Source organism: Stigmatopora nigra, chromosome 1 (assembly GCF_051989575.1).
Source record: "Stigmatopora nigra isolate UIUO_SnigA chromosome 1, RoL_Snig_1.1, whole genome shotgun sequence".
NCBI lineage: Eukaryota > Metazoa > Chordata > Actinopteri > Syngnathiformes > Syngnathidae > Stigmatopora > Stigmatopora nigra.
The window spans coordinates 18,844,589-18,869,870 of record NC_135508.1 but is presented as its reverse complement, the minus strand read 5'-3'; the positions used below and the strand labels follow the sequence as shown (position 1 = coordinate 18,869,870).

Sequence of the window (25,282 nt, the reverse complement as noted above, 5' to 3'; positions counted from 1 at the left end):
AAGTTACAGAAATGACTTAGACTTTCTGTGTGTGCAAGACTGCCACAGTGAAATATAGCTCTAATTATGTGGCCTTGTTTTTTGAGAGGGCTCAAGGATGTGTCAGTGCTTGTCTGGACTGTTGCTAGATTGGGGAGCTCCTTAGAATCTCATGCTAACTTCTTACATCTGCTGCCATCTCTTTCATGACTCTGTAAACTCTTAAAGGTTAAACCTACTTTTTGTTTATATGTGGATTTATACTGGGATTTTACTGTCAGTTTGTGCCACACTCCACATCTGTTATGCCACAAGCACTTTCTCAAAAGTCTGACATGTAGAGGCAAGCATATTATGCAGGTTGAAGTGACTTGGTATTGTGGATGAGATCATTTTGACGCCCACGTTTTGTTTTCAACAGTGAATTGTCACCAATCATCTACAAGGCACAATTTATGTTTAGTTGCTACAATAATACACGATGAATTAAAAACAACGTCTTTTTTCATTTTATATGCTATTGCAGTCGGTTTGTCAGCTGATTTCAGGAAATCTCTTACAACTGCTATGCTGATGATAAACTGATGAACCTTTCAGCCAAACACAATAATGTTACCCATCTCTTCATCTTGCATGACTGTCCATCTCCTAGCAAAAAATGGCTGTCCCATAATGATATTTACTTGAACCATGCCAATTTCAAGTTCTTTTAATTTTTCTTTTGAATATTATAATAGCGCACTTCACCAAGGAGTTTCATTCATTAAAAATCACATGGCATTTGACCATCACATAAGCAAATTCATTTAATTCTGCTTTCTCCCTGTTATCTGTCTTGTCACTCGTTTACTGGCAATACAAATGACTGCAGGTTCCAACACGAACCAGCAACAGGACCCGTATTACCCCTGTCCTTGTATCCCTACAGTGGTTTCCAGTAAAATTCCCTATCAACTGCAAGATTCTTTTGATTATCTGTGAGCTCCTTTTGACTGCATTCCACTGCACGACCTCTCCGCTCCAATAATCTTGGCCTTTGAACCCTCCGCCCATCCAAAACTGTAAATCAAAAGGTGGATTAGTAACCTCAACACTATGGAACTATCTTTCCCAATCTGTTGGATGTGTTGAATATGTGGACGGTTTCAAAAGATCAGTACAAACTCCTTTAAATTGCCAAGTTTTTCTTTGTTGCTCCCTTTATTTCCATGTCCAGTTTTTATTTAATTTTTCGCTGATATAGAAACCCAAAGGAGTTGTCAGAAGTACTTGTATGGTGACAGACAGTAGTGTTATTCTGCATGATGAATTTTAGAGTTGTTGCATTACTCTGTCCATATACGTTCTGCTCAATTAGCTTCTTCCCGTGCATTCGATTCTGCCTTGGCATTATATTCTGTCAGCCACTTCACTTTGAGTTAGTACTGGCATCTTACTGGAATAAACTGTCTTTTTATGTCCAAACAAGCTTGGTCTGAAGGTGAGGAGTTTGCTTAAACCCTTTTTTAGCTGATCTGTCCTTTTTTATATGAGAAGGAAGAAAAATCCCTTTAACTCAGTGTTGATGTAGATGGCAGTTTGAAGTAGAAAGTTATTTAAAGTCGTGCTCTGACTCAGAGGGATGGAAAAGTATATTTCTTATTATTCAGGATTTCCCATTTCCATCTGAATCCACAAAATGCATCGGCTTGATTTCATCTTTACTGGAAATTATCATAACAGGCAATCTGACAATACTGCTGTATACAAGTCTGCTCTTACCTAATTTCTTGTTGAGGTTGTAAAGATTATCATTATCTATATAGGTCAGCTTTTAGCTTCGGTTTATATAATAGAAGGTCACCTGGGGATTTTTAGTTTGAAAGGGGTGTGTTTATTTAATGTATTTGGGGGGGGGGGGGGGGGGGGGGGGAATTAACCCAAAATAAACATTTCCCAATTAAAAGATTCTCTCATTTGTAAGTTATCTAGCTCCATATTTCAGAAAACATCGCCTATTATTTAATGTGTCAATGATTTATCTTTCTCTTCCTGTTGTGTTCTTATCGGGAATTCTATAAATCATTGCTTCCAAACAAGTATTTTGCAGAGAAGGGCCCGCATATTTAAAAACTAGGCCACAAAAAAGAAGCTTTTAATGTGAAAGTCCTAACAACCACTTATTTACATTGTTATCAGCCTAGCTAAAGCTCCAATTTCTGTAGTTTCATGGTTACAACTTTGTTGCATGCACACTAAGCACCACCTGTTTTGTTTACGATGACAACAACGCTCTTCACTGCCAGAACAGTGGCGTAAATGTGTGCTTTTATCTGCTGAGGTGTTTTTTTTTATGTTTGGCTCACGGCACCCACACTGGAAAAAAGTATATATACGCGCCAGAATCACACTGTCTGCAAGGTTAATTGCCTGCTATTTCCCAACCATTCATGTGGGATGTAATTACCTTACAATGATAGACACTGGACAAGGTTTTAACATGACATCATAACACTGTTGCTGAAGCTGAATGAGACCTTATTGATGGACATTCTCAATGTATTGGTCTAGATTAGAATGATTGGATTTTGAGCCATGTAGCGTTATGTTGACATTGCCCCAAGGGAACCGATAAGTGCTTCCTCCCTTCAGGACACTTTGGACAGGTGTGTCATCACCCTCTGGAGGCTGCTCAATCCCATTCACTACTTGCATTGAATCAGTTTCACTTGCGCCTAGCCTTAGGGTAGAGGAAGTGGTTAACAAGCATGCCCGAGGTGGAAGTTTATGTACTGTATTTTACAGTCAACCTGCTCTGTGCTGGATCGACACTTTTTTATGCCCTCACAGCTGCTTGTGATAACTTAATGTTTTTTCCTGCAGAGATTAAAGCAAAAGAGAAGGAGTTCTTGTTGTCCATGTTGGGTTAGATAGTGGCTTTTTTTGTACTGATTTGGGTTTTTGGGAGAGTTGCGGTTTTGTACGATAAGTTCAAACTTCAATCCAATCCAAACAAAAACAAGTACGTACTAGGTACAGATGGTGCTTTTGCCTGACTTTGGTGGATGGGTTCCATTCGGCAGTGTAATTGTGAGTGCAAATGGTTGTCTGTGTCATAACACAACATGATTTGCGTTCCTTGGGCAAGTACTAAGATATTTTCAGAGATCGAACTCAAAAAGAGTAAAAGTTATTGAACGAATGATTTTTGGCAACATCTCCAAAAATGAAAATTTTTCTTAACTTTTGGGAAACTTTCCACTGGTTGCCACAGGGCATTTATTGACACATTTGGTGGAATTGTCCTAATTAATATGAATCAATAGGATATGATGAGATTCCCTGAATTAATTTCATCATCCTGATGTACCATTGATTTAAACGGGCATCCATAAAATAGGGGTATCCCAGAATGTAACAATAGCCATTGCAAATTCCCTTAAATCTAGCTTTTTGTTGTTGTTGTTTTTTCAGGCTTTTATCTTAGTTCTGGCATCATTTGTAATAAAGAGACCTATATCATACACGCTAAGGTAAAACTGGCATAATATTCCTGATTGGATGGATCTTTACCATTTTTTAGGACCACTATAAAACATTTGACAAGACCCTCAATTGCTGATGGCTACTTTTACTACATTGTCAGCAACCAAACTTTTCTTGTTTTTCAAGTAATTTTATTATTTTTGGTCATGATATTGGTGTTAAAATTAAATATGCTGCGTCAAAGGTTTCACTCGTTTTTTTTTGCAGCTTAGTTGGAATCCATTCAGTTAAAGGGAGGGAGGGGGGCTTTTTCATGTCTTCATCTCAAGTCTGCATACAATTATGATTCTTGCATGAACCACATTCATTGTGGTGGAGCCAACGACTGGGAACAGATGTTTGTGTTAGCGTGAGCATGTAAGCACTTTCCCCATCAGACAAAGTATACTTGACGTGAAGGAATTCCTTTTCAGATTAAAAACCTTGACAACAATTGTCTGTTCAATGCTCTGTCGGACATTTTCACCTGTGATTTAGCACTAAAACGACCTTGAGTCTGAATCTTGAAAGCACAATTTTGTTTCTGTTTTGCAACTCTTGTTCTTTTCTCCTCCTGTGCTTTTACTTTCTTCTTTTGGGATGAGATGAAAGAAAAGTTGAGTGATGAGCACTTCATTCAATAACCTCTATTGCAGTGTTGTTAACATTAAAAGAGCCCCCAAAATTAATGCGACTAATTTGGACAAAAATATTAATCTGCTGGAAGATCGCCTTTGCTGAAATGTCAATACTATAAAATAGCCTAAACAATATATTATTACGATAACAATGTCGAACTGAAGGCCCTGAGCCCAATAATTCTGCCCTGACATTAAACGTTTTGTTTAACTGATACTAAATACAGTCAGCCAACTGACCCTAGGAGGAAAGTCTGATGAAAAATTGGACTTGTCATTCTCTTGCAGCTGACAGAGGCAGTCATAGTGTATAACACCCTGTTATCTGTTGCTTTCCTTCGTCTTGGGATGACCGAGGCAGGACAAGATAACTCAAGAAGGAAGTGGGTAGGGTGAACTGCATAAAAAGGATGATACGACGGAAAAGGGCTTTGTGTAGGAGAAAATTAGCAAATTGTCTTGTGGGCTGAGAAAGAAAATGGAGCTGGGTTTCACTATAGTATGTGGTTTTAAACTATTGTCCATAGTGGGCGGCCTGTTACAGTTATGTTAGGTGGGGAAAATATTTCCCAGCCTGTAATCATAGACACGTATAACTATACTTGGAGGTGTGTTTGTGCAGAGGAGGGCTCTCGAATGATACGCTGCCTCCAAAACACACTAAGTCCCCCCCCAGGTCTGAGATTCTGAGCCATCATCTTTACCGACCCATCAACACAAAGACCCGGGGAGAGCACAGAATTTTCTCACGCCACTCAGGCACCACTTCCCCTTTACCGCTGTCTCCTCCGCACTCCTCTCCTTCTTGATTTGCCCCACTTGAATGTTGTTGTTGGACCATCTCCTCTCGTTATTTCTCATGTCTCCTTAGCAGTCTTTCTTCTTGTGCAATAGGTTCACACTAGTGGAGCCTTGTCTTGCCTGGTTGCTAACTTCCTCTTTCTGGGTCGGTCCTTTATGGAGCATGTGTGCCCCGTTTGGACAAACCCGTTTCAACATTTGTGAGCTATATTTGAGTATGTGGAGGTAACTAGCCTAAGTATGTGTTTAAGACACAATGGTTGAAACAAAGTCTTCTGCAAAATCCAAGAGCGAAGTGTAATGTTAATTTTGGCCAACAATGGAAGATCATCTTCTGATGTCGGTCAGCATTATAGTCCCCAGAAACTGTCGAAGATTGAATTATTCTATTTAATTCCTAGTCCACATATGTAATTTAAGTAACATCACTGATGCATGCCGCTTATAATGTATTGAGATGGGATGAGTTCATTATGTACCATGCAATGCTTTCACTATTTGTCAAGTTGGAGCTTGCACATGACAGCTTTCACTGTATATTCTTTAAAGAAAATAAGGATTTATTGGTTAAAATTGTATCTGTAAAATAACAGGGGGTCAAATAGATAGACAAAAATATCCCCCAATAAACCCAAATATATTTGGCAACCTCAATGCAGTTATTCAATAGATATCAATACAAATAAAAGCATATGGCATACAAGTCATTTTGTATTATGCCTACAATGCATATTGTTATATCATACTACACTACAAAATTCCTTTCTATTTTAAAAATGTTTTTTTTCTGGCAATGGACATTTTTAGAGCGTGCTGGGAAACTTCACCCACAACTGACATCTTTTACAGCAAAATTCCAATGCCCAAGCGTAAAATTTATTTGTAGGGTGGAGTATTACGTTATCTTACACAGTTTTGCTATGATGTAATGCACAATTATATGCCTATGTAAGAGTTTTACCATGTTCAATTACGAGACCGTTGGTCTTTCTTTTGTCTGTTGGAAGGAATGTGCCATTGAGCTATTGGCTTCCAAGTGAAACTATATGATGAGAATACACTGGACTGTGTGTGTTTGAAGGCACATTTGACAATTACTTGAAGACATGAGATTTAAAACTTTGGAAGGATGTTCTTTGAATGCAATTCTAGTCGACTTGTTTTGGGGCGGCTACTCTTTGTCGTAATTAATACACAACAAAGTGGATTTGGAGCAAAAACTACCACAGCAGGTCGCTGTCAAGTGGGAGCACTTGCCACAGTTAAACTCTGTCTGCTATCTGAAATGTCAGTTCCGAATGCAAGTTGCTGTAAAGAGGGCTCCCACAGTGGGAAAAGTCACCCCGTGGGAAGGCTTGCGTGTCATCCGGTGCAACATATTCATTCAAGATGACAGCAGACGATATGGAAGTCATTTATAGCAGACCCATCACAATGGTAAGGTGATTTGGAGGCTTTCCTCACACCTCAAAGACTTTGTGGAAAGAAATCAATTCCCAGTTGGCCATTCCAGCCAGACTTTTACCATGAAACTTTTAATTCCCATGTTTGAATCCCATTGTTGATGCCTTTTTGCCAGTTAAAACTCCTAGACTAGAATATAACTCATTGTCTACGGAGGCATTCAAAACTGTAATGTAGAGTCTTTTTAAGAGTGTCCGTTGAAAGGGCTGTCTGGAAATAATAATTCAATTGTGCACTCAAATTTTTCCCACAAGTATGCCGGACTAATGCTTGGTAGTGGGGGTAACTCTAATCTTCAGTCTGACTCAAATCCAGGCGTAATTTAGTTCAGGCTGAGAATTCTTTTTCTCCATTCCAAACATGAGGAAATTGCTGTTTTCAATTATAATAAAATACATGGGAATATTTTCCTGACCAATACATTTTGAGAAATTTCATCTGATATAATACCATTTGCTGAACATACAGAAGACTAAAGGCTTTATGCAGACACTACAATCACATTTGCATCTATTCAATGCGCTAGGCCAGGGGTGGGCAAACCAGGCCTCGAGGGCCATTGTGGGTGCAAGATTTTGTTCCAACCAATCCAGCACAGACACTTTGACCAATTAGATTTCTGCTGAAAACAAGAAGCACCTGACTGAAATCCACTTATTGCACTTGTAGGACACCAGATTGGTGAAAAGGTGGCCTCTTTATGGGTTGGAATGAAAACCTGCACCCACTGTGGCCCATTCGGGAATAGTTTGCCCACCCCTGTGCTAGGCCCTCAATCACAACCGAACAATTTTGTTAAGATGCGATAATGAGTTGCCATAATTCTTCGATTATTAGTCGAAATCTAACTGCTTGTGATAAATACCTACATCTTAGAGCCTAGAATAAAATTACCAGGTCAGTCTTTGTAAAGTATCGTTCCCGAAGAACCAATATTGTATTGTGGTAAAATTGATAGTTTATCACTCTGTTTACATCACAAGGGATTCACGGGTCCTGATACCTTTTCTGTGAAATTGTTGGTGCGCAGGGCATATTGTGATGGTGTCATCATTTTTTCTTGCTGACCACGATTGAAGGCCACTGTTTCCTCATCTTAGTAGAATGTTGTGTTGTCTGTTATAATTGTGAAGCGCAATGCAGGTCATACAATGTCACAAAGTTGATAGAAACCAATGTAAGACCTTTGTAGGGGGTCCCAATTCCAAAGTGTATTCCCGGTAGTGCTCTTCAAGTGGGGTTTGCTGGTTATTGAATGTAAATCAGGCAGGCTTAGAGACTGAGGCTGCTTATGTACTAGAACCCCCCAGACTGCAAACCTACTCTTCTGTTTCTTAATAGGGTTACATTTATAAGCACAATTTTTAAATGGGGCTTTTTTAATCTGAACACAGATAATATTCAGATGACCACGATGTATAACTTCCAATATAATATGATGGTAAAAAAAAAGCTTTTGAATCTGTTTTTTTTTTCATTGAGTTGTTGGAGGTGGAACAGGTCTTTAAAATATCCGGTAAAAAGAAAAGAATTTGCTTTTTTACTTGAGCAGCTGCTCAACATTGCAATCTCCAAGAATGACACTCTAAAAGTAACATTTTAAAATAAGATTTTCAAGTTCATGTGAGACTGTGTGCTTTTCACAACCCACAGAGCTCATATCGCATCTTCCGAAGGAGGTTAACTATACCTTCTCTGCCTCTATGTTTGAGTAAAATGGGTCAGCAGATGTAGGATACAGAGAGGAACACTGGAGATGGAGGAGGAAGAAAAAAAAACAACCAAAGCAAACTCTTTGCACTGCAGTGTGGGTTGAGAACTGGGGAGAAGTGTGGGCTTCGAGGCAATGAGACGGCAATCTACTGTATATTCCATACTGGCAGTGCTCAAATTGAATCAAAGATTAAGATATGTGCTTTGATTGAAACTAAGCAGGATCTTCATATCCTTTCATCGTGGCACTTGAACTTCTGTTTTTAACAGCTTTTATAACAACAAAAATAACAGTAAAATAAATGAAAAATGGACTTTGAAATACACTATGCATGTTATCATACTATTTATTCATTAAAGTATGTAGTACTTTTTTAATCAGGAGATCTTGACCGCACTGTATAATACAGTCTCGTAGACTGAAGCGAAGATTTACCACTAGAACTTATAGTGACTCGGTAAGATTGATTTTCAGGAAGTAAATACTTTTTTTCCACATTATTTTTATCTGTTTCACAAAAGTTTTTGTAACTGTCATTGACGTCAGTAGATTTCAAATCTCTTTTTCGGAGGGTGCTGGCAGTAAATGAGTTAAAGCATCGTAAAACGCCATCTGTTAATGGTTGTTTTAAATACTGAATGTGCATTTTTCTTTGCTTTGTTTAGCTTAACAGTTTGATAAAATGTTAACATCGGGCGAGTTCACTGTCACCACAGAGCACTTGAGTTTCAAGTTGATGCCTGAAAGAGGAAAACACTTTTTTTTTCTTTTCAAAATCATAAATTGGCAACACTAGGCACTGTAGCAAGAACCTTTTAATGAACATACGTACTTTGTTGTCCTTAATAAAGTTAAATAGTCTGATAAAAGACTAGACATTTTGAACACTCGTAAAAACTCTTTAATTTAATGTGAAGTCCGGGACTGAATCCTATCATGTACTATTATATGACTATTATTATACTATTTTTGCAGGCCTGCACAACAGGGTGAACAAGTGTCCTGTGAATGAACATGGCTGTTTGGATGTTGACGTTTGCCTCCACATGAGCAAGTTGTGTGATGGCGTCCCGGACTGCTCCGATGGCTGGGACGAGGGTCCTCACTGCAGAGGTAATAAACAGTTTGTACTTAAATTTTTATCCATATGAATATTGCTTGAACACACAACTTGACCATTGTGACACTGTTTTCAGGGATGCATTTTTACCAATCATTGCTGTAATCTATATCCAGTAATTGCTACTTGTGTGAAACACATGAAATTCTTCTTTTGGGGCAGGGGATGGGAAGTATATTTTCTCAGGGGGAGTGGGATTTGTTTTATCAATCAGCTGAGTTCTTCATGTTTTTTGTCATTTTGAGAATAAGGCAAATGAAAAAAAATCTCACAATGCCTGCCTCTAGTACTTACAAACAAGAAAAGGAAGGAGGCTGGATAAGATTGGGCCCATGTTGTCATTACTGTATCCTTTTTTTTTGAAAACTAAATACAAAAAGTTTTTTTATTTTAAATGAACGACATCGACATCTTGTCCAACTTTGCTTGAGCCAGTTTAATGAGTCACTGGCCAATGCTCTCAATATTCCACACACTGAAGATCACTCAGTGATTCTGTCAGCCAAATCCATCTGCCATGTCTCTAGTTGTGAGTACACAAGTCCTCAGTCAAGCAACGGTCAACACAACCCATATATCGCTAGTAATGCATGGATGCATGCTACTTTACGTGGACCCAAACATACATTCACATTCTTGTAAACACACACCCAAACACACCCATTTCTCCACACACACCCCAACAGTGTGTCCAGACCCGTTTCAGGGAAAGTTCTGGACCTTGACAACCATCCCAGTGTTTGCTTGTACAAACTAGCGGCTTGTGCAAGGGCATGTTGGTCCTGATGTCTGAAAGCGTACTTTGTCATTCACTATATCCACGTAATTTTGCCCGACTTGTTGACGCGAGTGGCCAGAAAAGCCTTTAGGGAAGGAAACTTTATCAGTCTCAATGTGAGTTTTAGATTTCCACATGAAATACCGATAACTGTCATGCAATGTTCAAACATCAGCATTATTTAACATATTAAACAATGAGGTTGACATTTTTGGGTCGTGTTTGATTAATGTATCATCAAGTGAGAACCTGGAGTTTGATAGGAATTGACTATCTTTTTTAAAATGTTATAAATATGGAAAAACCTCCGCTCGTGTTTTGTTAAAAATAACTTTTCAACATTAAAATTCCCTAAAATGGTCCAATCAATCTGCAAAGCTATTTCCTTTCCCAAGCTATCATTTTAAATTAAACTCCCCAATGAGATTAACATTTCAAATGTGAAATAAAGTTTGTATGAAAAATAGGAACTTCATTAAAATGTTCATGTCCTCATACAATTTGCTTAATACACAATGCCGAAATTCTGTTCTTTTGTTGTTGTGCTATGTTTGTTATGTCTGGCTGTAATTTAGTTTCTTTTAAGAAAGCGGCGGACATTTTCTTGTGTTAAGATCTTTCTGCCGAAAATCACAAATGTGTTTTTAAAACAATAGTTGTCAAGTATGTATAAGCTGTTGTGACACACTAATTTGCTATTAAAATGGTTAATTATTAAACCGGGAATCCATAGTGTTTACCATTTCAAAAATCGACTGTAAATGTAATAATATGGTATTTTATTGTCACTGGTTTTATTGTATTTGGTGCTTATTGGTCATTTTAATACATGGGCAACATTAGTTGCACAAAATAAATAGGTAGTCATTTTTTTCCCATGTTTGCTGTAGCATATCCCCATCAATTGTGGCAATGGCATCGGTAATCATTTGCTTTAGGTCCGTAGCGTGCTGTACATTTTGAAAGAGGGAGTGCTATCTGGTGAACATGATTGCAAAGGAATTTATGGGAGAACAAGAAAAGGATTCTCCTGCATGCTTGAGGTTTTCATTAGGTCTTCTTGGTCAGCCACTCCTCCCTTTTACCCAACATTGTCTCTGTATCCATTACTTGTGTCATACACACATTGACAGCAATGGTGGATGTCTTCCATGCTTAGTTCTGCAGTTTTGCTCATTTTGTTTGAATACACCATCAGCCTTTTCTTCTGCAATAGCTATTATTTAAGGGTTCAATCAACAGCATCTCTTTTGGAATACAGGATCCCAGAATCATGCCTGTAATTTAAAACATGTCACTAAATACCAGAGAACAATTCTGAATAAAATAACTCATCAATTGCATTTTCTTTAGAAGGTGAAGATTTGTTTGTAAAATTAAATTAAACTAAATTGCAATATTCATTCTTTTTGTGACATTTTGTCTCCTCCTTTTAAACATAGTTACTGAACATTTTTGTTGCTGTTTTATCACATGGCCAATAGTACCTGTCTGTGTAGTCTGTTCATTGTCTTCTGGCCTTTTTTTGTGCATTAGCTGTCTTCATAAGAGAGATTGGTCCTCTGCTGAGGGCAAAGGTCTTGCTCCTCACAAGTGACTGATTTATGGCAAAGGAGCAAAATGGGGTCATGACAGTACTCCAAAAGCTTCCCCTTCTTTTCTTGTTCCCGCAAAGAGAGTCCGTATGGTTCTAGTGCAATTGTTCATGCGTGCAGTGCATTGTTGTTATTGTCCTTCATGTCTCATTAAGTGTGCAATGAGAAGCGGTCATATGGGTTACTGTGGAAAGACCACATTTTCATCTTTATTCATGAGCAGGTCTTGACCTGAATGGTTTTTTTGCTGCAGTTAGGCCTGTCTTGCATGACAAGAACTGTTATTTCTTCACCTGCCAGGCTTTGGCCACACTGTACAAGGGGGACAAAACATTGCACTTGAGTTAGTATTTTTTTGTATGGATTTATACATTGCTCCAATAATTAATGCATGCGACTTACCTCTGCCCCAGTGATATAGGTAAACGTCCAATCCATTCTGATCGGTCTGGTTAGTAGAAAATGCATTGGACATCTGGTAGTGGAAAAATAATCATTTCAATTCCCAACAAAAGGATGACTAGCACCGTCAACAGCACTGAAAGAGTTAAATGGCATCACAGGGGTCTAAAAATGGGTGTCCGTTGCGACTGTTTGGGCTGTGATAGCAACTGTTTGCCCAATAATCAGGCTACTGCCTTGACTGTGTTTATCATTGATGTCTTTGCCCTCTTTTAGCGACATATCTGCAAACACCAGCACGTGCACTCACCAGGAAATAAGCCACCAACGTTATCATGTACACTACAAGGACAAAACTAAATGCAATACACTTAACTAATTCTCCCAAAAAGTATTTCAAATGCTTTATCTGATGTGCACATAGCTGAAAATCTAAACAATAAGATTTGAACCGCGATGTGGGATGTTAGCCTACTCTTGATGGATTTAATGTAAACTCTCATTTCAAGACTTTACAAACAACCCCTCACCCTTTTTTTTTTAAATTTACCTGTCCATACAAATTATTACTTCTCTCTTACATAGAGGTGCTATACCCAGGCAGAGAATGAGAATTCATACTTCAGTTGCAACATTTTAGGAAAATAATCATGATATTTGGGCAAACCTATACAGTTAGATATACCAGTATTGGAAGGCTGGAGCAGGTAGAATACATGGGAGACACGTGCAGACTTGTTTCCAGACACCGAAGGTACAAAGGTAGGAATGTCCTGGGAATTATCGGCCTTCCAAAGTCACACACTGGAATAGCTGGTTTACACAGTGGGTTTAGTAACAGCCACTGCACAGTCATCCAAAGATTATTCAGTCTTCTAATCTGGTCCTGAAATATTAAGGAGTAATATTTCTAGTATTTGTTCATTTTGTCTTTCAAGTTTTGCACCCTTTATCTTCACGTGTAATGGAGCCGCAAGATTTAATGATAAGCAAACCAAAAAATATAATTCATTATATCTGAAAAGGAAATTAATGTCAACTTCCAACCAAGTCAGAAATTCCATCCTGTCAATTACAGTGTTGTATCAAATTCCCAAAACACATTTTCACTTTACATTAATTTTAATATTAGAAGTTATCAGCATGTATATGCTTTCCTTTAACCACATGATCAAGTAAGTGTTGACGGTGTTATGAAGTCTCATTGGTACACTTTGTAAACTACATGTCGACATGCTCTTACTGCAGCTTTCACTTGAAAAGGACTTGTCGAAAACATGCCTTGTACTTGTCAAACATGTCTGATTATCACGCTTTCATGCTGGCAACAACCTTTTTTCAGTCTTTTGGAGACGATATTAAATGAGTGCCCGTAAGGAGTACACAAACTTAGTACAAGGAATTTTTAGTGGGGATGGGTCAAGGTCATTATGACCAACCCCACATCTGTACTGTAGTTCAAAAGAGCATCTCCAGAATTTCTGAAGGAAATGTCTCTTTCATCTAAGGACATTCAGTTTGGGAGTCTCAGATTGATAAACATTATGCTATCCCTGCTTTAAAAAGGATCAAGGCATTGGCACGCTTGTTTAGGTTGAAGGGCTCCTCTGTGTCTGTGTAATTTGTTTGCTTCATTCATTAACCTCGGGTCAAACGTCCGCTGCTGCTGTTTACTTGGAGGTGGGATGTCCTAACAGACCTCATCATGCAGCCTTTCAGGCGCCTCTATTCACTTTGGTTTGCATCTTTGTTTTTTTATGGATTCATATAGATAAGTGTCTGACATGTTTCCCAGCTTTTGATTGGTTATTCATCACTTAAAGGAGGAGATTGCAGTATATTGTTAGTCTTTTAAAATTTCAAAGACGGATGGAGTGTTTGTGCGTACATTTTTTTTAACAAAACCATTTCAAATATTTTTTGCATATACTAAATGAATACTGATGAAACACTTCTACTTTGACATATAAAAAGGTGCATTACAGAGGAAAAATGGAACCTTTTTAGGGGATATTTTCTCCTAATTGCTAGGGGTCTTTCACAGTGTGGGTCTTAGTGAATGGATTCGATATGGGCCACACATTTTCCTGGGGGACTCTTCCTTTCAGTGGGGTCTCAACAAAAGGGCTATTGTGACCCACTGTGCTACTGGCTTTACATAACGAAAGAGCCTTCTTTGGTCTAATCCTTCTGCAGCCGCTATTACTTATTAGCTGTATTCATTCAGTGATGACAATCATGTTGTGGGAACCAGTAGTTTGTCATTTATTCTTTCATTGACCTAAATGTTCCTATTTATAAAATAGGAGTAAAAAACAATATAAATAAATTGATAATCTTGAATAACTGTGAGCCACTAATAATGACCGATTTGCCTTTAAAATGGAAATGGCGTTGGAAATGGAAGGACTGGCTCTGAATGCTCATGTTTCTTAGCCATTGAGGGCGCTGGACATCTAATGGATGTTGAATGGGGAGGCGATGGTATTCATCAATTGTTGCCTGGCTCTTCCAGTCAAAATGAACTAAAAGTGTAGCATCATCAATGGCAACCATAGGCTTAAGGCTGGTCATTTTCCAGTCACGTACGTTGTGTCACACACCTTCACACATGCAAGGAGTGGAAGACCCGACCGAGTGCATGCTGGTAAATCACTGAGCAGATGCAGCTAGTGGTAAAATAACATGATTCAAGATTCTGGATAGTGTTCGAATAAAAGAATAAATTAAAAAAAGAACAATCATCCGTATAGATGAACTCGTATGTATTCAATGCAATTTACAGCTAAATGACAACTTAAGTTGATTATTGAAATATTCTACAATTCTGCAGTTAGTCTCTGTATCCACCTGCAGGCTTTCTGAACTTTGGGCATGACCTTCTCCAGCCAAGTGTGAATCAGTAGACCTTTCTAAGTGGGCTCATGCTCAGAAATTTCTCACATACAGTATGTGATCTATTCACACCCCAATTGGAGATCATCGGAGAGTTTTAATACAAGTCAGCAGATTTAAAAGATGTCAACAAATTTGCTGTGTGTTTCAGCTCATTCAAATCACGATGCTCAATTAACATGCATAAATGTCCAGATGCACTAACCTATCCCTCAGAGGACATTTCGGATAATATGATAGTACTCCACTGTACATTCAAAAGAGACTGATCAATTGCCTAAAAGGCTTCTGTGTGGCCTTTTGTCACTCAATATAGGATGCCCTTCACAATATGTTCAAGTTATTTACATACAGTATCTTCTCTCTGTGTTTTAGAGCATGCGCCACACTGTGCCTCACATGGTTGCCAGTTTCACTGCGCTGTGACACACGATGGTCCCAAGTGCTACTGCAACAACGGCTATGAGGTGGCCACAGATGGAAAGACGTGTAAAGGTATGTGGGCTTTTTAAAAATTTAAATACCGTGCTCATTATTGAATTCAATTGAATGCTTTTATTGTCATTATATATTATGTCTTCATTCATTTTCAAAAAAATGTTTAACCACATTGTATGAGGGCGGGTGGTTCTGGGGTCAAGGGTTCGATCAAAGAGAGTCACACATACATTTGCATTTACGCTAGGTTCAAGTCTTCATGATTCCTACCGTTAACAATAGTGTAGCATGTGTAACATTTTTTTGGGGCCCCTGATAGCCAATGGTTAGGCAATTGTAGCAATGCCCTCAACTTTTGGGCAAAAAAATATCCTTTTTTTTCATATAAACCTAATGACAACTATATCTTCAGAAGGAAAATGAAAAGAATGTTGTTCAGATTTTTTGAATTCCTGTAAAATATCATCAACTTGGAAAAAAATATATTGTGTGAGGTCAATTTTTGTCATCACATGCCTCTCTCTCTGGTAGATTTCAATGAGTGCAGTGTGTATGGAACATGCAGTCAGACATGCAAAAACACTGAAGGCTCTTACCTGTGCAGCTGTGTGGAAGGTTACCTGCTGCAGCCAGACAACCGTTCCTGCAAAGCCAAAAATGGTGGGACTTGCCATTCATCGTTTTCCAACGCTTCATTGTTCGTTCCTCTTATGGCCACGTCTTTCTATGCATTATCCCCAGAGCCGGTGGAGCGTCTTCCAATGTTGTTAATTGCAAACCTCCACGACATCCGCTGCACCTCTTTGAGCGGATCCACATCCCGGCTCCCCTCCATAGCCACAAAGCAGACCATGGCAATGGACTTCAACTACGCCGAGGAAACCGTGTGCTGGATCGATGTGGGGGAAACGCCTGCAACGACACAGCTGAAATGCGCCAGCATCATTGGCCTCAAAACAGTCACTGACGTCCGCACCATTAACATTTCCACCTCCCTGCACCGTGAGTCTTTAAGTCTTTCCAAACTAATAATTGATCATTAACTATTAAAAGGATACTATGAAAATTTGTCATAGTTGTATAAAATGTCGTAAAAAAATTGTTGTACAGATACTTAAAGGCTGATTTTTTTGCCTTTAAGAACCAGTGAAAATGCCCCAAAAATCCCTAGCAGCAAACCAGTTTGAGATTTGTGTGTTGAAAGAGGGCAAACTTTCCATTTGTGACTGAAAAGCAAATCTGAAAGAAAATGCTTAGTCTATTATTGTTCCAACAGTGCATGACTGTACTGACCATCAAGTCAACCTCTTTGTATCCGACTTTTCATATCATCTGGCATTATTTTCTCATATACAAAAAAAATGCCATCTTTAAGTACATGCAGTCTGTTACTTAAGGCATGCATTGTCACGGAAGGGAAGAATGCATGCTGTTTTACTTTTGAAGTACTCTTCAATGGAACTTACACCATCCCCCAACTTTTTTTGTCCCCATTGATCTGATAGTGTCAGCTGTAAGGTTTTTTTTTCCTTAAAACCCCAGGTTCTATAATGGAGACAACGGCAAAGTGAAATGTTCTGTGGAAACGCGCACTAGCGCACACCCAGACAAACGCGATGCCATTTATTTTCCCACACTTCCCAGTTGTTTTCCCTGTCTCTGACTGTGTGAGCTGTTACCCTTTTAGAAGGGAGCCAAACCATGCAGACACTGTAAAAGCAAGGGTGGGGACACCCGTGTAGAGTGTTCCATTGATAATACAGCTGAGGTATGGTAACTGCATTTACTGGGAAAATAAGTTGAGGCGATGGGTGTGTCGACCCCGTTGACCTGAACCCTGTGTCATGATTAGAGGTGCTTTAACTCGTATAACTCACCTTTTAATGGAGCTTGAGAAGTTGTTGCACTTCCCAGCGTCAGTCTTGAGTTAAAATGATGTGAAGGGGGATTTAAGCTCAAAGTAGAAATAGTACTTTTTGCAATTGACATATGAATGCCTTTGCATTCCAGAAGCTGTTTTAGGTCCTGTCCCACCAGGTCATACATGCCAACACCTTCATATACCCAAATACCTTTGAATCATTGATGCAGTACTCTAAAATAATGGATTTTGACACTAAACAGGCAACTTCTGATGATGACCCCAAAGAAATTAGGAGACTGTGACTTCATGCAATAATGTCGGTATTCACAATGTTAACAGGCTTCATCTCTTGAGAAAGATTATAACAAAATTAGAAGAGAAAAGGGCTGATGCTTGATTTGGAAGGAAGAGAGCAAATTTCTTGAGGATCAAGACATGATTGAAATATTTCAATTAAAATTTTAATTTCGGGCTGATTATTTTTATTCATTCTGTGGCTTTAGCTGCCTTTTGACACAGTAAGTAAGTAATATAGACCATGTATTGCACATAATTGCATGGAATCTGTTAGTTTGTGACATGATAAATGTCGCTGTTCTTTTATAATTGCGTGCTTTAATCCAGAAAAAAGCTTCGGTGTAGGACAACATAGACACTGTTTATTTCTTGATCTTTTTGGCTGATGTTGTTGACAAGAGTGGTGATAGAAAGTAGCTTAGTCAGTGTAATGGAGTATTTTCCAGTATGACAAGTATAAATGTGACAGACTCAATGTAGCACATTACTACCTACCTATGCTGCTGACTTATATTTAACAGTCCAGACATGTCAAAATGATAACCATTACAGTGTAGTCACACTCTAAAATGTATGGTGGATAGAAACGGAGGATGGCATAGGTGGCAGGAGGTTAAGTTGGAGCTCTAGAAGTTGGCAGTTTGAAGCCGGGTTCACACACAGTGATTTATCACTTTGAGCCTTAGAAAGCATGACGGATGACTAGACTGAAGGTTTTGGATGTAGAATGCTCTGTCTGCACATCTGGAAGATAAAAGAGGAAGAGATTTTGCCCTGCCCATCCTTTCTACTGTGTGAAGCAAAACTCCACAACAGGCAACATTGCTTCACCCCACGTCCTGCTGTTCACCATTCAGTCTCTAGTCTGTTCTTCTTACCCTTTGTACTTGGGCACCTGGGTAAATGCTGTTTGAAGGGTGTCCTCTGCCTATTCCCCTCGCTATTTGTAAATATGGGCTGTGGCTAGTGATTGATAATTGTGCATTGAGCGGTGTGATTGAAATAAAGTTTTCTCTAGGTAGTCATGAGTCTTATACATGGCTGTGGTGATAACACACTTTTCTATGCGGAATAGTTTTCAACTATAGAAAGAATTTCGGTTTTCCCAAAAGTCTAGGTAGTCATTTAGATATTTTACTTGCAAAATTGATGAGCCTTTATTTTCATTTCATCCAGGATTGGGTTTTTGGCTTGGAACTTTGCTATGGCTTCCTTTTTTTTGCTAGTCTCTTTCTTATTGTTGAGACATGATTATCGAACTGAAGCAAGACGGGCCTGCACTTCTTGTTTTTTTTTTAGCTTTAGGCTGAGTTATCACTTTGCTCTTGGGTAAGTCTTGGTGGATGGGTTTTTCCATTTGTGGATGTCTAACTTTGTAAGTCTCAAAGTCTCAAAGCTTGAAAAATATAACAACAACAAAAATCTTCCAGACTGAAAGATGTCTCTAACATCATTTTGCTCTTCAATTTCCTGGTGGTAGCTTTATAAGATCTAACGGCCGTATTCATTTTGTGAGATGAGTTCTTATTCAGTAAATTCTTGATTGGGCAAGTCTCTGGGTACTCGGGCTTCCCAGAATTCCCCAAAATATTTCTAGCCACTAATTTATTCATGACACAAGTGGCATTAGGGCATTTTGATTAACCCCCCATCACTCCATCACCCCATCACCTAAATATAATATCCCAACTTAAAATGGCATTTTCTGTTATTTGCTGTGAGATATTATTTGTTTGATTAATTTAAACATTTACTTTGATAAATGCTGAAAATGAAGAACTGAGTAAATCCATATCCAGCATATGAAATATATTTGAGTGAATGTAGGGGCTAGGTCAACACGATAGTTTGTTGAAAAACCGGTTTAACAAGTCAAAACTGACAGAGACCCCCCCCCCCCCACACACACACACTGAGAACACACACATACACACACACACACACACACACACACACTTTGGAAATACTTTCCTCCATGTTTTGCACACTAGTTGGTGTTCATGACTGTGAATGTGTAAGGTGGCTGCATATGAAAAGAGGGCGGACTCTTCCAATAAACTACCCACTGACAAAAAACACTTAATGAATAAAAATGTCAAAAACGAAATAACTTTCCGGAACTGTAAGTTGTTTTTCAATGTATTAGTTATAGAGGGTTGTGCAACAGCCTATGTAAGAGTCTAATCAATGCCTGATGTTGTGGTGTGCTGATATTGGCTTAAATTTGATACTGTTGGGAGTATCATTATCCCTCTTTTCTTCATGGTGAACTTTTTGTGTCAAAGCCTTATTAGTCTTTCAAAATTTCTTTTACCATTTTGTTCTTTCTCCCTTTTCACTATTTTAATTTCTTTTTTCGGCTTGTGTGTTTTCACTTAACCTCTCTTTAGACTGTAGGACTGCCTTTTGTAGACAGTCCTGAATTATTTGTGGCCTGGCGAGTTTCCCAAATTTTTTAAATGTTCTCTTCTTAAATTTATTTCAGTCTGCTATTTCTTCTCCCCAGATGGCATGTCTTAATACCAGCCTGGTCATTATTTTTATTTTCCTCCATTCTGCCTGTATAGTAGTACTAACTTAAGAATGCGGAAGTCCCCGCTGTGGCTTGCCACCTCAAAGTATGCATGATTGGTTTGGGCCGAGGGTAGTCGTACATTAGGCCCAGATGTGTTAAGTGTATGTTCTGCTATGTAAGATGCATGTTCTTGCTTTTGAATTCAGCTGACTGGAGCGTTCTTGTTGATGCTTGTCAAAGTAGGGTTTTCAGTTTTGTTTTTTGTTACTGAATCTGTGTGATGTGTAGCGCTTTGAACGCAAGTGATGGCAGCTGTTAAAACACAAAGTAAAATTTCTTGCCCTGCTCACAGGGGGGTGGAGGAGGCGGGAGTCTCGTTTTGGGTGTATTCACATCGAAAGTTGGACTTTAAGCACAATTTTTGCTGAGGCATGAGGTTTCATGCAAGGTTCCTCTTTCTTGACAGATTTGCCAGGAATGTGTTGACCTTTGAAAGTTCCTTTCTGAAAATGTTTGCGGTTACTTTTTTTGGGTTATAGATGTTCTCAGTGACCTCTTTCATTTTAGACTTATTTGTATAGTCACAGATGTGCCATCAAACTAAAAAAAAACGTTGGACATAATGTTGCTTCATCTGATTTACATTCATTGCGTATGCTGTCCAAGTCATTTTATAAATAATCATCTTATTTATTGTTTTGGGTCTCTTCAGAAGGAAACTCTTCTTTGTTGAGGGATGGATTAGAAATTTGAATCAAGTGAATCTGTAAGAGAAAGACATTTTTACTTGGTTTAACAAAAAAATGTCTTAAACCACATTTCTGCATTTCAATTGGCTCAGATTAGGCATTAAAGAAAAATTGCTTCATCAATGGGAAGCCATAATCTTTGAATTTGAAACAATGGAAATGGCCACAAAGTGACAGATTGTGTTTGAGATGTTACATGAATTTCATTTGATGTTTTAATTCTAATTTATTTTTACTCTAACTTCTCTCCCCTGTTTTACCACTTTAGATGTGGAACAGATGGCAATCGACTGGCTGACTGGAAATTTCTACTTTGTCAATGACGTGGACGACTGGGTGTTTGTTTGCAGCAAGAATGGCCAGACTTGTGTGACCCTACTGGACCAAGAACTGTACAACCCAAAAGGAATTGCTTTAGACCCGGCAATGGGGTGTGTGCCTCTCTCATGCCCCTGGATTTCACCCCTTGTTAATTATTGCAGATTATTATTGCACATTTGTCAAGAAAATGCCTTTGCATGATGCTGACCTAACATATTTTTGAATTACGCATAAACATCTGTGTGTAGCTTCCTAATTTTTACCCTTCTGAAAAGTTTTGCTTCCCCATTTTTTTTCTTCCAACGTAACAAATGAAATTCATCTTTTGTGCTGCAGGAAAGTTTTCTTCACAGATTATGGGTCCACGCCAAGGGTGGAGCGTTGTGACATGGACGGTCAGAACCGAACAAAGTTGGTGGAGAGTAAGATAGTTTTCCCCCATGGCATCACTCTCGACTTGGTCAACCGGTTTGTGTATTGGGCTGATGCTTACCTGGACTACATTGAAGTGGTGGATTATGAGGGCAAGAATAGACACACCATCCTTCAAGGCCTGCTGGTGAGATTCAAAGGAGATACAATAAATCACTGCCCTCTTCAACTGTTGAAATAAGCACACACTTGATCCCACATTCATCAATTTATTACAACCCTCTTTCATAGTGTCGGTTTTTCTACCTGTAGTTAATGATCGGATCTTATCACCTTTGAGACACGTGGTCTCCTATGCATTTAATAAAAAGGCTCTTCTCTAATAGAGAAGTCCTTTTTATTACTTTTGATTGATAGAACTTAAGAGTGTGTGATTTTCCTGGGTAACGCTTCTCTAAACATATTAGTCGGGCTTGAGTGAAGCTTGGCTCAAGCCCGTAGTGGTGTAATGGCCTTAATGAAATCAAGACTGCATAAGAGGGCAAGAGTGAAGGCGACAGTGTGTGCTTGTGTTAAGAGCAGCCGGGGTGGAAGTGAGGATGGGGAGTTTGTACATTCCACTTTCAAAGATATTGAATCACAGAAAAACAAACCATTATATCACTACAACGGCATAGGCACCTCAGATGTTATTTTTTTTCCTCAAAGAACTAATCATTACTTTTTGGCCTCCGTTTTACACTGGGAAATTGTGAAAACATGATTGCATAAGGGATTTATCCACAAAGTATTAAGTGCTTGTGTGGTTGTATTGCAGATTGAGCACTTGTATGGACTGACTGTCTTTGAGAACTACCTTTATGCCACCAACTCGGACGAAGGCAACCTGAACCCCAAGACCAGTGTGATCCGAGTAAATCGCTTCAACAGTTCCGACTTCCACGTGGTGACGCGAGTGGACCGTGGAGCCGCACTGCATGTGTACCACCAGAGACGCCAACCTAGAGGTTTGCTATATTATAATCAACATTTTTTTCCCATTGGTGTGGCTCAAATATGGATTTAAAACTGTTAAACATTTTTTTTCAAAGTGCGCAGCCATGCTTGTGCCTTGGATCAATTTGGAAAGGCTGGAGGTTGTTCTGACATCTGTCTACTCGGCAATAGCCACAAGACACGCACCTGTCGTTGCCGATTTGGCTTCAGCCTGGGAAACGACGGCAAGTCTTGTAAAAGTGAGTGATATTTTTCATCTTGTGTCTACCTCTGGTTTCCTTTTTGCCAACTTGCTTACAATGGTCCTTTCTTCTTTAGAACCAGACCATGAGTTGTTCTTAGTGTACGGTAAAGGTCGCCCTGGAATCATCAGGGGCATGGATATGAATGCTAAGGTACCAGATGAGTACATGATCCCTATTGAGAACCTCATGAACCCTCGAGCTTTGGATTTCCACGCCGCCAGTGAATTCATCTACTTTGCTGATGCTACCAGCTATGTAATTGGGCGACAGAAAATCGACGGGACAGAGAGAGACACCATACTGAAAGATGGTATGAATTTCCAATGCAGGGACAATGCCTCTGTTGCCTAAATGGCTTACTTAGGTAGATGTTAAGGAACCTGTACAAAATCCTCTCCTAAGAGATGTTACAGCAGCATATTAGGCAGTGTAACTCTGAATAGTATTATACTTAGTTTGATTCCGCTTTCAAAGCTTTTTTTCTCTATATCTAAGGTATCCACACAGTGGAGGGGTTAGCAGTTGATTGGATGGGAGGTAATCTCTACTGGACAGATGATGGGCCTAAAAAGACTATCAGTGTTGCCAGACTGGAAAAAGCTTCTCAGACTCGGAAGACTCTCATCGAGGGCAAGATGAGCCACCCTCGTGCCATTGTGGTGGACCCTCTGAATGGGTGAGCCTTTTTTTTCTCGCGGTCATTCAAAGGAATCTAGAACTGGATTGCCAATCTAGACATTTCTTTCTTTTTTTCCCAAGGTGGATGTACTGGACTGATTGGGAGGAGGACCCCACTGAGAGTAACAGGGGAAAAATCAAGAAAGCTTGGATGGATGGATCCCATCATCAAGTGTTTCTCACTAGCAAGACAGTGCTTTGGCCCAATGGCTTGAGTCTGGACATTCCTCAGGGTATTCTTTACTGGGTTGATGCCTATTATGACCGGATCGAAATGGTTTATCTCAACACGACTGAACGAAAGGTTTGTTTCTGTTGAGAATGTAACAACCTTATTTTTTTCCCCAACCCTGTTATCACAGTGTGATCCTCTATTTTCTTATTGAAAAGGTGGTGTATGAGGGGCAAGAGTTGACCCATGCTTTTGGTTTGTGTCACTATAAACAATTCCTCTTTTGGAATGAGTATCGTCGCGGTATTATCTACAAACTGGACCAAGTCACAAAGACCGTCACGCTGCTACGAAATGAGAGGCCGCCGATCTTTGAGATTCGAGTGTATGATGCTCACCAGCAGCAAGGTAAACATGATTCCTCTTAGGAGTCATGACTAATTTACCTTTTGTATGTATGACAAATTACAATGCTTTTTTTTTTTGCATAGGAACCAATGTATGCAGGGTTATGAATGGTGGGTGTAGCAGTCTATGCCTTGCCATTCCTAATGGCAGGTCCTGTGGCTGTGCTGATGATCAAACCCTGGATGTGGATAATGTCACCTGCAAAGGTGAGATAGTACAGAGGATGAGTTGTTAGCGTTGGTGAGTCGGCGAGATGATTCTAAAACTTTTGAGAATGCTTGCGTGTCCTCATTTTAGATACATTTGAATTCAAAACTAGACAGTTGTTTTCTTTTCAGACCACAAGCTTGGTCGGATAATGATCGTTGAAATGATCAATAATCTTGCAATTTGATGAGAATCCACACACACACTTGATAAAACCTTCTGGTTATGTTCAGGTGATAAAATACACATTCTGAAAAGGCAGTTTTGCCCTCTTGCCTGGGCTCAGGAATACAAACATGTACTTAAGACACAACATTTCTGCACATATTTGCTCAGTTGCTACAACGCAAGTATGATTTCCTCGTCAATTACTCTAAAAACATATAGTCCCTACTTTTTTTCCCTATTATTTTTCCTTCCTTGTGCTTAAACCACCAAGAATTGGTCCGCAACCCACTTTTGGAAATCATTTTGGTCATTTCAGACTGAGTGATACGTAATATGGGTGTACCCCAAATCAGCTTGGAGAGGCTCACATCTTTGACTCCGGGTAGAAAAGGAATGTTACATTAATCATCAACAGATACTTTAATGCAGGGGTCTCCAAATTGGTCCTCAGGGGCCGCTGTGAGTTCTGTTTTAACCAAGATTGGTGAAAAAGAGTTGTCTTGTTTGATTAGAATGAAATCCTGCAGCCACTGCAGAACTTCAGGGGAATAGGGAAAATTATTCACTCAGCAGGGGTGCAGTCTGTCAATGTGTTCTTGACTCAACTTTCCACCCCCAAAACTACACTACACAATACATTTTACAATGTAGCTGCCAAAACTGGGGGAGGGAATGGCCAAATGTTATTTCAACTTTAAGATGGACAAAGGCCGACCTATCCACCATTGAGCTATTGTGTGGAAATGTGGTCTCAATGGTCCATCTGTTTCTGCTCCTACCCCTGATCCAATCCCTTAGCCAACCCCTCCTACGTGCCGCCGCCACAGTGCCAGCCTGGGGAGTTTGCCTGCAAGAACAACCGCTGCATCCAAGCACGCTGGAAGTGTGACGGGGACAACGATTGTCTGGACAACAGTGACGAGGCTCCCGAGCTTTGCCGTAAGTGTTTCTTGACTCTGTTA

General features: G+C 39.3%; 1 protein-coding gene and 1 long non-coding RNA gene across 3 annotated transcripts in view; one reads left to right on the top strand and one right to left on the bottom strand.

The window, feature by feature from the left end:
- The window catches only part of LOC144197308 (low-density lipoprotein receptor-related protein 1-like), a 69,736-nt gene that overhangs the window by 10,225 nt on the left and 34,229 nt on the right, over window positions 1-25,282 (top strand). For both annotated transcript variants that reach the window (XM_077718009.1, XM_077718010.1), the window contains exons 3-16: window positions 9,076-9,213; window positions 15,266-15,385; window positions 15,860-15,988; window positions 16,070-16,330; window positions 21,022-21,184; window positions 21,411-21,633; window positions 22,264-22,453; window positions 22,538-22,681; window positions 22,761-22,997; window positions 23,183-23,363; window positions 23,447-23,669; window positions 23,756-23,945; window positions 24,029-24,151; window positions 25,119-25,259. In XM_077718009.1, the coding sequence (XP_077574135.1) occupies window positions 9,076-9,213; window positions 15,266-15,385; window positions 15,860-15,988; window positions 16,070-16,330; window positions 21,022-21,184; window positions 21,411-21,633; window positions 22,264-22,453; window positions 22,538-22,681; window positions 22,761-22,997; window positions 23,183-23,363; window positions 23,447-23,669; window positions 23,756-23,945; window positions 24,029-24,151; window positions 25,119-25,259 (2,463 nt within the window). The remainder of the gene's footprint in view (window positions 1-9,075; window positions 9,214-15,265; window positions 15,386-15,859; window positions 15,989-16,069; window positions 16,331-21,021; window positions 21,185-21,410; window positions 21,634-22,263; window positions 22,454-22,537; window positions 22,682-22,760; window positions 22,998-23,182; window positions 23,364-23,446; window positions 23,670-23,755; window positions 23,946-24,028; window positions 24,152-25,118; window positions 25,260-25,282) is intronic.
- On the bottom strand, window positions 20,658-25,253 carry LOC144197334 (uncharacterized). Its single transcript, XR_013326543.1, has 3 exons — window positions 25,036-25,253; window positions 21,568-21,630; window positions 20,658-20,768 (listed from the first exon to the last, which is right to left on the bottom strand). It is a non-coding gene; the product is annotated as an uncharacterized LOC144197334 (long non-coding RNA).